Source organism: Stegodyphus dumicola, chromosome 10, assembly GCF_044657685.1.
Source record: "Stegodyphus dumicola isolate Sdum_Otavi_A_Nest chromosome 10, ASM4465768v1".
NCBI lineage: Eukaryota > Metazoa > Arthropoda > Arachnida > Araneae > Eresidae > Stegodyphus > Stegodyphus dumicola.
In genome coordinates this window covers 56,318,992-56,333,658 of record NC_140777.1, presented here as the reverse complement: position 1 = coordinate 56,333,658, position 14,667 = coordinate 56,318,992, and the positions used below count along the sequence as shown (strand labels likewise).

Sequence of the window (14,667 nt, the reverse complement as noted above, 5' to 3'; positions counted from 1 at the left end):
ATAAATATGGCAAATATGATAAAAATTCAGTGAATTATGTGATAAGATGCACATGCACAAAAATCCATAAATACCAAAAAGTCCATGAACTCCATAATGTATTTGAACATAACTGAACATATCCTAGGAATTGGTATTATGGATTTCTGTGAGTAACACCCTAGTAAGCAAAGGTATAGCAGTAGTTGTAAAATGGAGAAAGGAATGAATTTAAAGTTCTGTTCCATGCTTGGTAAATCTATGAAAGTCACAACATGCTGCAACAAGTTTACAGTGATGAAGCTGTATTCTAAGTGTATTTATAAATGATTTTAAATGTTTTGGGGATGGGTGGGATTCTATCAATGATGCTACTAACTGGTAGGCCTTGTAGTGACAAAAACATTTAAGAGTGACAAAAATGTTGGCTAGAAAGAGCACAATGAAAGCTAACACAAACAAGGATGCTGTACTGTGTTTCTACTATTCTAAACTAAACTGAGCAAAATATACTGAGAAAGACAAAACAACTTTATTAATGTTAATTATTAATAATATACCACTGACATCCCCTGGCATGCTGCCTTAATCAAATCCAGTGGCTAAGTGTGCGTCTCCTACGGTTACAATAGCTAGCACTAACTTAACATGTCGCACCCGGATTATATTCTAAATTTTAATATATATAACTTAAAAACATACAATTTTAAGAATAATTAATTTTACAATCTAAATATGAAAAGCCAATAAATAATTTTCCATTGTGAAATACAGTATAACATAATATAAAAAGATAATCATGATACACAGTATAAATTAATATAAACATCATAAAGAACATGAACTAATTTCATTATGTTATAATTCTATTTACACTTTTAAAAGAGTTCTATTTTCAATATAAAGCACAATTTTTAATAAGAATGCAATAACATAAGCTAAAGATTATTATCTTTGAGTATCTTTGAGTATTATCTTTGAGTGAGTGAGTGACAAGTATGACTATTAATTCTAACATATACACCATTTAATATTTTAACTTTAATAACACTGGCTTTATTGGATTTTTAATGAAAGTTTCCCACCACCATAAATATCGTCTACGTAAACAGTTCACATTGGCATGTTTAATCTTATTTTGTCAGATGATTTTTGGCACTTGAAAGAAAGAGACTTGTCAAAAAATACTGTGTATAGCTTTAAGTACTAATGTTGTATCATATGACACTCTGAAGGTTTGGTATCAGAAGTTCAGTTTTAGGTACTAATGTTGTATCATATGACACTGTGAAGGTTTAGTACCGAAAGTTCAAAAACAAGGACTATGACATTCAAGAAGCAGAACGCTCAAGCTGGCCTACTAATGTTGATGAGGTGCATCTGCAAGAATTTGTGGAAGAAAATCAGTATGCAACCACTTGAGAGATTGCTAAGGAGTTACATGTTAGTGCCATGCCCATCATCGCGCTATGCATCGCATAAACTTGATGTACAAGTTCAGTCATTGGGTGCCGCATGAGCTGACGTAGGCAGCTCGAATATCAACAAAAGGACAAAATTCTTAGTTGGATTGTCACTTGTGAAAGTGGATTTATTTCAACAACATAGGCAAAAAAGAGGGGTTGGTCTGTGCCCAGTGTGCTCACTTGGCTGCATCACAAAGCACAGTTTGATTAACAAAAAGATCATGCTCTGTATCTGGTGGGATTACCGTGGTATTATCCACAAAGAATGTGTGGGAAAAGGTAAAACTCTTGACAGTAAGGTGTGCAGCAAGATGCTACTGTGCGTAGAGGCTGTTATCAAGAAAAAACATTGAACTGAGTTCCGATGAAAAAACGCAATATTCCATCAAGATAATGCAAGACCACATGTGTCTGCATTCACGGGCTGAATTCTATACAGACTGAATGGAATCTTTTGCTGCTTGAGGGACATGTCCTCAAGCAGCAATTGCGGAGACCAGTAATGGTTCTGGCAGCCAAAAGTTTTACCCTTTCCAGTTGCTAGGAAAAGCGACCTGATAAATCTGAACACCATATTTCATCACAGCCCTAATAAGAGCAAGGTATGTGCTTCTTAAGGTTCGAACATCCGCACTCCAGTCTCTAACCAGAGATACATTTTTTACCTATGTTAAATCCTTATTCGAGATCTGTATATCTAGTTGAAAATTAATATTTATAACCTTTTCATTTATTCCAGATATAAATGCATAAATTCTTCATTTCTTTATATAATATTTAACAAATTAATTAAAGTAATTTTTTCGGTCATAAAACATGACATAGTTCCATTGTCTAAAATAGTGCACACTAAAATTCTTTTTCCTTCTGAATCACAAATGTATACAATTGCAGTTGCTAATAATACGTTTCTTCATATCAAAAGACAACTTGATTGATTTTTAGGAGAACCAGTTACATTCTTGCTTGGTCACTCCCTCTTTCTGTCTTTGTTTTGTCCAACTGCTGATCCATGGTGACATTGCTGAGAAGGGGATGAATTAATGAGCAATGATTTTTACTGCATTCAGAGCATCTGAATTTAGAGTTATATTTTGTGATAAAATGTTTCTCACTAAGACTCATTAAACACTATTTATTGTTTTTAACTATTTCACATCTTCAAACTGAATTTAATTTTTAAAATGAGTTACATTTAGGCAATGGATGATTATTATTTTTGCACATCACAAAATAGTTGGAGCACTATTGGTTTTGACCATCAGAGCCTTTGATTTTGAACTTTTTCCCTAACAGATATTTCACTTTATTAATATTAATGTTATCCAATAACTGATATCTTTTCTCTAAAAAGAAATTAATTCATCAAATGTAGGAATTTCTTAATAAAATTAATTAATGCTTAAATCAAATTATTTATGTATTTCATAATCTAGATTCTGAAGTATAATATTTAATAACAGAATGTCCAATAAATTATTTTTCTTATATTTTAAAACATTTATAGCCTTTATATTTTTAGCAACATTACCTACAACTTACTATCAAGAATCAGCTAAAGAGAACATGAAAGCTGGCCAAGTTTCTGTTAAAGCAGAGATGCAAGCTATTAAAGAGGAAATGAAAAGAGAAATTACCTGTGTAACAGAAAACAAATTTGAGGCTATAGAAGGCAGAATAGACGCTGTTGAGAACAGAGTTAGACACATTGAAGAAAGAATTTCTTCTGTGAAAGAACAAATAGAAGGAAGAGTTTCTGCCGTCTAACAACATATTGATGACAGGGTTTCTGCAGTTGCCAAAGAAGTTGATACTTTAAAAAAATTCCTAGCGATGGCACGGGGCAATTCTGATGGTTTTAAATTTTTAACCATGCCTGCTCGTCCCTCACTGAAGCTATCTGTGTATGATGGAAAGACTACCTGGCCAATATATAAGACGCAATTTTCTATGGTGGCGGATGCGAACGGATGGGATTCCCATACTGAGGCCTGCCATCTCACCGCTTCTCTGAGAGCAGAAGCAGCGGATATTTTTCAAACTCTTCCAGAAAATCCGAGAATATACTATGAAGCTCTATCCGGTATGTTGGAGCTGCACTTTGGCAAGAAGTGTTTAAAAGATAACAGCAGACTTTCATTAAAGTCTCGTCAATAGAAGCCCACGGAAACACTCCAGGACCTTGCCACAGATGTAGAAAGGCTATCTTATCTTGCCTTTTCGGAATGCCCGACAGAAACAAGAGAAATCCTGTCCCTGCAATCTTCATCGACAGCATCCGGGATCTTGAAATACAGAAAGCTCTATGAATGGCGGATGTCAAGGACTTAAAAAGTGTTCTAGTGTATGCCAAGAAGTTCGAGGTAGCCAAGCAAGCAACTCATACAGGCCGCCACCCAATCAGAGCTGCTCCAGTCCAAAAAGGCATAAGATCAAATGATTGCTCGTGTTGACGATTTAACTAGACAACTGAATGCCTTGAGAAGGAATACTAGTGACAAGAAACCAACCCCAAAGTTTTGGATCTGTGATGCTGAAGGCCATATACGATGGAACTGCAGAGTCCCCAGGGCACGAAAGTTAAGACCCTGCCTATCAAATAAAAAGGGAATCTAATTAGTGGCCATTTCATGGGATGGAGGTTGCCAGATAATGAAAAGCCCCAGTTCAAAGTGCTTCAGATTTCTGCAATAATGGCTTTTGATAATGAGGCATATCAATAGAGTTCCTTGCAATATAACCATCAACACAGGAGCCAATGTTACCATCATTTAAAATATTTGGCTCAACAATTTAAAGGTCAACTCATCTGGACACCGCCCTGCATTGCCGTTTAGACTGTATGTGGTGATAAAATCGCTACTGATGGAAAATTAAATGTTAACATTTTGTTTGGAAGTGCCCCCTACTATCACACAGCATATGTGGCAGTGATTACTGATCCTTGCATACTCGGATTAGACTTTCTAAGGAACTACGATTTTTCCTTGGACTTCAAAAATAACGAATTGCATTCTACCTCTGAGGATGTAGCTCTATTCAGAATTAATGATGAAGGAGTGAAATAAAATCATAGCTCAAGACAATATCGCAATACCTGCAAGAACAGAAATTTTATTTCCTGGATCCATAGCCGAAAACAGAAATTTCCGCTATGGCATCATAGAATATACCAAGAAATGTAATAGTCCAAAAGGAGCTTCAGCACTCGTCGACCTATCGAGGATCGTTATCCAGCGAGAGTTGCCAATGCAACTGAGAAGGCGAGAGTTGTAAGGTGAAGTGGTTGCAGCATGTACTCCAGTGACCAGCGTTGAAAAAAAGTAACAGAATCCATATCTTCAGAGAGCATGACATCAGAGTTATTGCAGAATGCACAATTAAGTGCTGAAGAGAGGAATGCTGCCAAACGTGTCATTCAAGAATTTCAACATGTTTTCTCCCTCTCGTTTTCTGACGTGGGTCGAAAAATAGTTTGACACAACATAGAATCTATACCAGCGATCATTCCCCAATCAAGCAACATCCAATATGTATACCGACTGTTAAACAGGAAGAAGTAGAAAAGCTTCTAAAGGTCATGCAAGAAAGCAATGTTATCGAGCCTTCAGCAAGTCCCTGGGCATCTCTTATCGTCCTGATGAAAAAGAAAAATCATTCAACAATATTTTGCATTGAGTATTGCCGGTTGAACAAGGTTACAAAGAAAGACAGTTACAATCTTCATAAAACTGATGACATTCAGGACACTCTTTTTGGAAGCAAGTGGCTTTCGACACTTGATTTAAAGAGTAGGTATTGGCAGATACAGATACATCCTGATGACCGAGAAAGGATGGAATTTACTACCAGGCAAGGACTCTGGCAGTTCAAGGTGATGCCTTTTGCACTGTGCAATGCGCCAGCGACGTTTGAATGCCTCATTGAGACTGTTTTGAAAGTTCTTTCATAGGAAGCCTGTCTGATATACCTGGATGACATAATCATCATCGGGAAGAGTTTTCAAAAACATCTAGGTAATCTTAGATATTGTTTCAGAAATTGAAAGAAGCCAATCTTTCAATTTCTGAAACAGCTGAGGATGGTGGTTGCAGCTGAGGATGGTGGTTCGGTAAAGCCATCGAAACTAGTCCTGTAAAAATTTTGAAAATATTATGCTGATTTTTGTTGTTTGACTTCTGAATTAGTATTTATTCGGCATGTTATTGTGTCTTAATTAAGAGTATCGGTGCTGTTTTGCCTCAAGAAATAAACCACCAAGAACATGTCATAGCCTACTGGAGCACGTGCCTGTCAAAATCGGAGAGGAATTACTGTGTCACCAGGAAAGAGTTGCTTGCCATAGTTCAAGCTATAGAACATTTCCATCATTATCTCTATGGCAGAAAATTCCTACTCTGCACGGATCATGCTTCGTTGACATGACCTTTAAATTCCAAGAATTCTGAAGGTCAAATTGCCAGGTGGATACAGACTCCAGGAATTACTATCCGTCATCAGAAGGGATTATTACACGGAAACGCCGACACCCTGTCTAGAAGACCTTGCGCAGAAAGCTGCCGATATTTTTCCAGGGTCGAAGTGAAATATGAGCTGTTGAGTCTGGTCGCACAACAAATTGCAACATCAACATCGACTGATCGAGACCCATGGAGTGACAAAGAAGTCAGGATAGACCAACTGGAAGACAGTTACATTAATCCCATAACTGAATTAATGGAGTCTTGAAACAGAAGACCTACCTGGCAGGACATTTCTATCCATAGTCATTTCGACCTACAGTCCTATGACAAAACAATATTGGGCTTTCTGGGACTCCCTCCATATTTGAAATGGCATCTTGTACCGGAAATTCGAATCAGATGATGAAAGAACTTTCCGATGGCAGATGATACTTTCAATATTCTGAATGTCCTTAACCCTTTGTGGCGCACTATACATTAACGTCAAAATTTCAACAAAAAAAGTTGTATGCAGTCTATTTAGTCCTAAAGGAGTATACAGGTAAAATTTTGGAAAAATTGCACTTAACCGTTTTAATTCTGTGAGTGTTCCATGAGGTGGTGGAACACTGCACCACCAGAGCTTTTAAAAGTGCGACTAAGCGAGTATTGCAGTGAAGCCCGAAAGTGAAGCCGATGAGTAGAAGCGTTTGTATAAGAATGAAAAAACTCTGCATTATGGCTGTATACATGGTTTCCTGGATATACACAATATTCTTGAATATATATGGATAAATGAGATAAATATCTATATACACAAGTCCTATATGCAAAAATATTTACAAATTTTCTTATTTCTTAGCTTCGTGAAATTGTTCAAAGCAAGTCACACCTTTTTGATGGAAGCAAAAACCAACTTTGCAGGTTTGCACATAAAACTTGTTTTGTGCGGCTTCTGCTTCGTGCTACAATGCGCACATCGTCTACGCGTACCCTTCACCGGTATGTGTTCAACACTACTGTAGTGTTTTCCCCCGGAAACCTTTACTTTATGCCTGGGAGTATCTTCAGGTCTTGAAGGAAGTCGCCTCTTCAAAGTTATCTCTGACGTTTACATGGCACAGAGGGAACACAGCAAATTTAAACGGAAATCTTGGGCTGTAATCCAAGGGTAATTCATGAAACACTTTTAGCGCTTCGGGAAGTTAGACCTCTCCACGCCATTTATGGAAAATTAATAATAAAATAACTAACTACGATTAATATTAACAATAAAGAAAAATAAGCCTATAATATATACATACACGAAAAATATATACACAATTATTGAAAATAAACGGGAATGAGACTAAAAAGCGACAATTTCAACAAAAAAAGTTGTATGCAGTCTATTTAGTCCTAAAGGAGTATACAGGTAAAGTTTTGTAAAAATTGCACTTAACCGTTTTAATTCTGTGAGTGTTCCATGAGGTGGTGGATTCGCGAAAATTCGCGTAGGTCTAAGTAAAGATGAGTCAAGCTACTAATAAAATTCCCGCCTAAAAACTACTCTAAAAAAATTCGAGATGCCAATATTAGGGCTTTCATAACACAAAACACACCTTACTCCTCAATACTGCTTTGTTTGAATTCATTCCCCCCCCAAAAAAACCCAATGAAACAGAAAACGTAAACAACGGATGTTCTCACCTAAGCACAGATGTTCTGATTCGTAACAGCATGACATCGCTAAAGGCACAGTGTTCCCGCTAATGGAACACCCGGTTTTATTCAATGATTCTGCGTATGGTTTTTTGTATGAAAGATTAAAAAAATATAGAACAAATAATTTGGAGTACAGCCAGCAAAATTATGCCAAATTTTTTTTTCCAAATCAAATTTTTTATATCATAAAAAAAAAAAAAAAAAAAAAAAAAAAAAAGAAAAAGAAAAAAAAAAGTGGATTTTAATAACACATAATAAATGAAAATTCTGTGTCTCCTTGTGATATGCTGCTATCTATTCTTTAAAAATAAAAGTTCAAAGTATTTTATAAAGGCATTTTAATCTATTTACAGTTGAATTTAAAGGTTTCAGAAGCGATTTAATTTGGGTGTTCCACTGTTCCATGTAGTGGAACTCTGAGCCACAAAGGGTTAAAGAACTATATAGCAGCCCTACAAGAGACAACTTTGGAACAATGAAGACCTTGCAGAGAGTTTGTGAGCGTTTCTACTGAAGTAATGCAAAGGATGACATGCAAAAGTGATGCCAAACTTGTGGTGCTTGTGCGGGTCAGAAAGGACCAAAGAAACGCAGCTGAGGCATGCTACAAAGTTACAACGTAGAAGCGCCTTTTGAATGTATCACCTCTGACACCTTGGGACCTCTGCCACGAACTGCTGACAGCAACAAATACATCCTCCTTGTCATTGTTTTCTTCACAAAGTGTCCTGAAGCATATCCTATTCCTAATCAAGAAGCTGTCACAATAGCAGGGGTAATGATACAGTACTGGATTTCCAGGTTTATAGTGCCTCGTCAGCTACATTCCAATCACGGAAGTAATTTTACCTCGGGCTGTAATCAAAGAACTCTCTCTACAAGCTACTTGGCATTAACAAAACTCAAACGACACCTTTACATTCCCAATCAGATGGCATGGAAGAGAAGTTTAACCATCCTTATTAACCTCTCATTGGTGGCTTCCAGAAACCAACAGGGCTGGGACAAGAGGCTACCACTGTTTTGACTGGCTTACCGCAGTGCGCACGAGACTACCGGCTATTCCCCATCACAGATGCTCTTCATTCATGACTTTCGTCTGCCTTGTGATCTCTTTTTTGGTCGCCATCCAGATACATATTTGTTGCCAGAGGAATACATCTAAGATCTCCAGGCCCTGTTTGGCAGTGGAGAAGATGAAGGCCCGATACGACACAAGAGCTACTGGACATCTATTCAACGAAGAACACAATGTGTGGTTATGGAATCTGACTCGACGGAAAGGACTCTGTCCTAAACTACATTCACCTTGAGATGGTCCATACACAGTCATAAACAGGAGCGACATCGTGGTTTGGATCCTTAAGTTATCGAACTAAGCCTGAAGTTGTTCATTATGACAGGTTAGCTCCTACTCCTTACTTACTACTCCATAGTACGTAGTGCATATAGTGTAAATAGTATAAGACCATGATCCTTTTTGTTTCTAAATTTGTGCACTCATTTATTTATTTAGTATTTGATTTGTTTTAAGTTATTTATTATAATAATTGTTTATGTTGTTTGTTACTGTAATGTTATGTGTACTATTGAATCGATGTTTTAGTTTTAAGTATTGCTTCATGTCCAGGAATTGTACTGCCCCGTACATGCAATCCTTGGGAAGGGGATAGTGTTATGGATTTTGTATTTGGTTAGCTATTTTTAGTAGAATTATAATTAAAATTGTTTTATATCCCCGTGCAATGCAGCATGAGACATATTTTAAGAGAAAGCTATGTCAGAAAAGTAAAAATACAGGATCACGCGCATTTAACATTTAACAAATAGATATCCCATAATTTATATTTAAATTGAATAAATGTAATTGACTACTGTGTTAGTTGTAACCATACATCTACTCTTTTGCCTTCCAGAAATCTCGAGAAGCAGAAATTACTAGAACTCTTTCACGACCGAATGAAAATTTTAGAAAGAAACTATCTCAGCTCAGTTGTTGTTATTATAGTTGATGGGATTAGCTTTTTCTGCCCTTTGGAATGCATTCTATTAACGTTTAAAATTTGCTACTGATTATGTTGTGTTATACTGTGATATGGTACAGATATCTCTGAGGAAAAATCCAGCATTTTGTTACATTTCTAGAGATCAGAATAAATTTTATAAACTTTTTATTGGACTTGTGCATTTAATCTATTACGAACATGTATGCATGCAACACTTTGTTTACAATAGGTGGTGCACACTAACTTAACAGACGTTTTGAAAAATTTATTATAGAGAATTCCTCGTGTAAATTCAGAATACATTGAAATGGGCTTTTAGTTCCTTTTAATGATAATGCCCAGCCACATTTGGGCCTCGTAGCCCTCAACAGCTACCCATTTCATTTTGTTTCAGCAAACTTCTTTTTTTCCCTTTTTTCTTTCTCCTTTCACTTGAAAAAAGCCTTAAGAAAGTTCAGGTGTTCTAGACATTCAAAGCTATGTGACAAAAGGTGCTCTGCAATATGAAACAAAATTTTGGCTGCAGGTCTTGGGAAGTGAACTACTGTTATCAAAAGTACCCTTAGACATTATTTCAAGGGTTACAAAATGTTTTTCTTGATTAAAGAATCTTTTTCTTATGAACACATTCACGAAATTTTATTCATCATACCATACACAAAGTAATAATTTAGTTATTTTTTCAGAAAAGCAAGGTAAAATATATAATAAAGTTACACAGTCAAAAGTCGTTAATTCGGACACCCATAATCCGGAATGATCTATAATCCGGACCTCAAAGCTACAAACTTTCTGCGCATGTGTCACTTTGACACACACGCAGAGGCGTTTACGCGTGCGCGTAAGACCTTTACGGCTGCAAATACATGTGTGCGCATGCGCGTTTAATGTATAACGGACGGTAAAAGGTAAGCTAAAATTATCTAATTCAGTTAATGTTGCAGATTGCGTTGTTCCTTAATCTTCGAATTGGATCCGGCTTATTATTTTTTGCAGATTGTTAGAGCAATTTTATAAAAGTAAGCTTGAACTTTCGATTATGTCAAATAAAATTCCCGATATATATTTACTAATATGTAAAGGATTTACAAAGCGAAACTATGTTTCGAAATCCAAAATCTGTTTATCAATTTCACGCTGCTCTGCAGCGGGGGGAGGGAGGGAAACGATGAGACGCGTAATGAATTGGAAGTTGATGTGTCAGCACTATCCTTATCTTCATGGCAGATGTTTTTATTTTATTTGGCTTATAATTCCTTACTAAACGTAGTATTTCATGTCGATGTACTTCGTCTTTGATATGATTTAAAGCAATTATAGGATTTGAACAGCGGAACTTTGTAACTAAACAAGAAATTATGTCTGTTTAATAGAATTAAAGAGAAAGTATTATCACATGAAAGGAAGCAACTTAAACAACTTACATTGAAAGAAATGTTTAATAAAGTAAACAAATAAATATTAAGCTTTTTTTTTTTTTTGTAAATTTTGATACCCTTTAGATCATAATTGTTCTTTATTTCATAAATTACGGTTTCATATTTTTAATTTTGTAATTTCTGCATGTCATCTTACCAGATTTAAACTGATGATCTATAATCCGGAAAAATCGATAATCCGGAATCGCCGAAGTCCCGACGAGTCCGGATTAACGACTTTTGACTGTATATATAAATATAAGTTAAATAAACCTTTAGTTCTTTAATTTTTGTGAAATACCTGTTGGATATGAGATGATGAATAATCTGGCTGTTTATATGGAACTGAAGGTGGGGGAGTACTGAAAACAGGTGGTGCAGCTGGCATTTGAGGAGGAAGTTCATGAGAATACTGAAATATAAATAAATTTACTTCAATAACATAAAAAATGATGAAAATAATTTTTAAATGAATATTTTTAAAGCAATTCCAATGCTGCATGTTAAATTTAATAAATTTAAATGGCCTGTTATATTAACTGACCTAACAAACAAAACAGAAAAAGAAACAGGGGGGGGGGAAGACAGAAAAGGGAACAAAACGGCCATTTTTATATAAAGAAAAGTTATAATTTTCTGACTAATTAAAAAATATTTATAAATATTATTTTTGTAAATCATTAAGAAAATCTGTATCACATATTTATTAGAAATAACAATGGATGGCTTCTCTCTAAAAAATCATTTTCGTAGGAAATTTTTTTAGATTCTTCAAATTTTTGTAACAAAGTTTTAATATTGTCTTTAATTCACTTTTAATTGTCATGTCCATTCTATGAGAAAAATAAATGGCTGCTTTTTTATATTAACATTTACTGTTTTACATAAACACAAATAATTAGACAATAAATACTGCAGAGCTGCTATTTGTAATATATGGCATAAAAGTAGACAATAAGGCAAGACATAATACAAATAAATCACTTTAAATGCCAATTATAATAAGAAATTTCATCACAGATATGGACTAGACAGTTTAAAAAAAGTTAGTTTAAAAATCAGGAACAAGAACTGCATTTGCCGATCATGAAATAAAAATAAAAGAAATTATAATTTTATTAGTTTTACTTTATTTTAAATTTTCATTTACTATTTTAAGTTTATTTGTTTAACTTCAAAAAATATAAGAATACATAGGCAATTCCTTACATTATAAAATACTAAAATAAATAAATAAATAAATAAATAAAATCGAAAAGCCTAATTCTTGCAACAAAATACATGTACTTACAGTAGGAGGTGGAAAATTTTGGGATGTTTCATAGCTTACAGGTGGCACTGATACCTGTGGAGTTTCTTCTATGGTGTGAACTACAAAGCAAAGCAAGATACACACACATGAGCAGACAATACATTGCAAATATTGAGCAGAAAATGTACAATAAAAAACAAAATAATAATAAAAAAATGCTCCAAATGATAAAATTCTAAATCAGCAACTCCTAATCTGTGCTATGTGGAGCACTAAAGGCTCCTCCCAGTGGCTTTTCGGTCACTAGATAAAAATAGATAAAAACTTAAACTAAAAAAGATTAAGAAACAAAAAGTAAAATCAAATTAAAAAAATTAATTTTATTATGAATATGGAAATTTATCAAGTTTCAGGTTTTCTATAGCAGATGGCATGTGACTATTCCTTGGAAATGCATACTGGAGAAGCTCATTCTTGATCCTTCAAGATTTCTTGGAGTTTACTTGAAGCCTCTCAAAACTTATAAATACAGATTGCTAATCGATATGAAGTCGCTTCACAGTGAAAGTTCATAGCAATAATATAGTGATATTTCAGAGATTTTTTTACAAGTTTTCTGCATGTGAAGAATGCAAGAACCTACCACTGCAGTATACTGAAGTAAGGTGGATGTCTTGAGAAGAAACATCGACATGCAGGCAGAGGTAACAACACTTCTAATGGACCATAACACTATTTTGACAATGGTTTAAAATGATGAAGATTGGGTGCATATTAAATGGCATACTGACCAAAATTTGTAGTAAAATGAATGAAATGAATCTATTATAGCAATGGAAAAAGGGCCCAGTTTTTGATGTAAATGCCAAAGTACTTTCTTTTTAAATACATGATTAAAATACGCAGAAAAGGATGGTAATGATTGCACCCCACTTACAGAAACTTTCCAGGAAGAAACTAACAAGAAGATGAAGGGAGAACAGAAAGTATTCAGGTTCATTTCGAAGCTTTGAGAGACTTATTTGAATTTTTTTGGGCTGAAAACTCAAGAGAAGGTGACCAAAACAATACAGAATCTGCAACGCATTCAGGTGCAAATGCCAATTTTTTTTTTTAAAATCTTTTTTTAGGTTATGTATCAATTCATACCTATAGTGTTCTATAATAGTATAATAATAAAATTAAATCGTAACTGTTTTTACAGCAAGTAATAAAAATAATAGAATAAAAACTGTAATACTGTATACAAGATAAATACTAGAATTTCAAAATAGAATTAAAAAAATAGGTTTTCAAATGAATATACAAGATAAATAACAGAATAAAAATAGAATTTTAAATAATTATATAACATATATATGAATTTATGTAATTATCAACCTCCAAAGAGTTTATTTGTAACCACTTTAATGATGCTCTCAGCAATAACACAAAATATCTGTTGTAACATAAACTGGTTCAAGTCATTGAATTTTAGAAGAACCTTTATGTGTGTCCAACTTCTGATTATCATATTAAGAATAAATTGAAATATTATGGCAGATTAACAACTGCTTGGATATCTGCTTATTTTACATTCCTTTAGTATCCATACATTTTCTTTATTCTTGTAATGCTATTCTTAAACATCATAAACTAGTAAAATGCAGATCTTTGCGACTCTGATAGGGGATTCTAAAAAGTTCTCCATCTTTGAGACTGATAAGAGGATACTAAAAAGTTCTCCATAAGTTGAAAAGTTTGGGAACTGCTTATCTAAATGCTGAATACAAATTAAAAGAAAAAACATTTTAAACCTTTACTATTAAAATTGACACATTAAGTAATATTTTGGCAAAAGTTTATTTAGTCAGGAAAATACTTTTTAAAAATAAAGTACTTTTAAATATGTACAAAAAACAAGGTACTTTAGCTGGGTACAAATGACAAATCACAAATATTGTTTCAGTCAACACTGCTGGCACTGCAACCCTTTCCCAACATTCTTCACACTGAATTTTAACAAACGGCACTTGATTATTTTTACCACGATTCCAATATGGAACCTGCCTCCAATGGAGGAACAAGCCATATATTTTTCTCAAGAAAAGAAATTTTGTGTACTGATGCAGTTTGTGTGAAAAATCACGATATGAAGCTGTATGGAGATGGCATTCGGTGGTGGTGCAATAGTTCTATTTATTTACAGTGAAAAGAGTATTCGGGAATGAACATGATTCAAATAATTGAGGCTAAGCTTAATATTGGAAAGATTCATCTATAACTGAAGTAAACAAAAGATTTCAGTGCTCAACTCAAGTATAAAAAAGTTTTCTTTATTATTTATTTTTAATTTATGCATGTCATAGCTGCCAATTTTGAAATCTGAAAAAGCAAGAGATTTTTGCAAGAAAACCAGGA

The 14,667-nt window shown here is 34.3% G+C and overlaps 1 protein-coding gene across 11 annotated transcripts in view; it reads right to left on the bottom strand.

Moving 5' to 3' along the window:
• LOC118186794 (uncharacterized) overlaps positions 1 to 14,667 on the bottom strand; it is a 131,921-nt gene that overhangs the window by 68,035 nt on the left and 49,219 nt on the right. For all 11 annotated transcript variants that reach the window (XR_015043402.1, XR_015043401.1, XR_015043399.1 and 8 more), the window contains exons 8-9: positions 12,307 to 12,386; positions 11,317 to 11,427 (exon numbers count right to left, since the gene is read on the bottom strand). Coding sequence is in view for 5 of the 11 variants with exons in the window: in XM_085824938.1 (XP_085681064.1) it covers positions 11,317 to 11,427; positions 12,307 to 12,386 (191 nt within the window). In the remaining 6 variants the exon portion in view is untranslated. The remainder of the gene's footprint in view (positions 1 to 11,316; positions 11,428 to 12,306; positions 12,387 to 14,667) is intronic.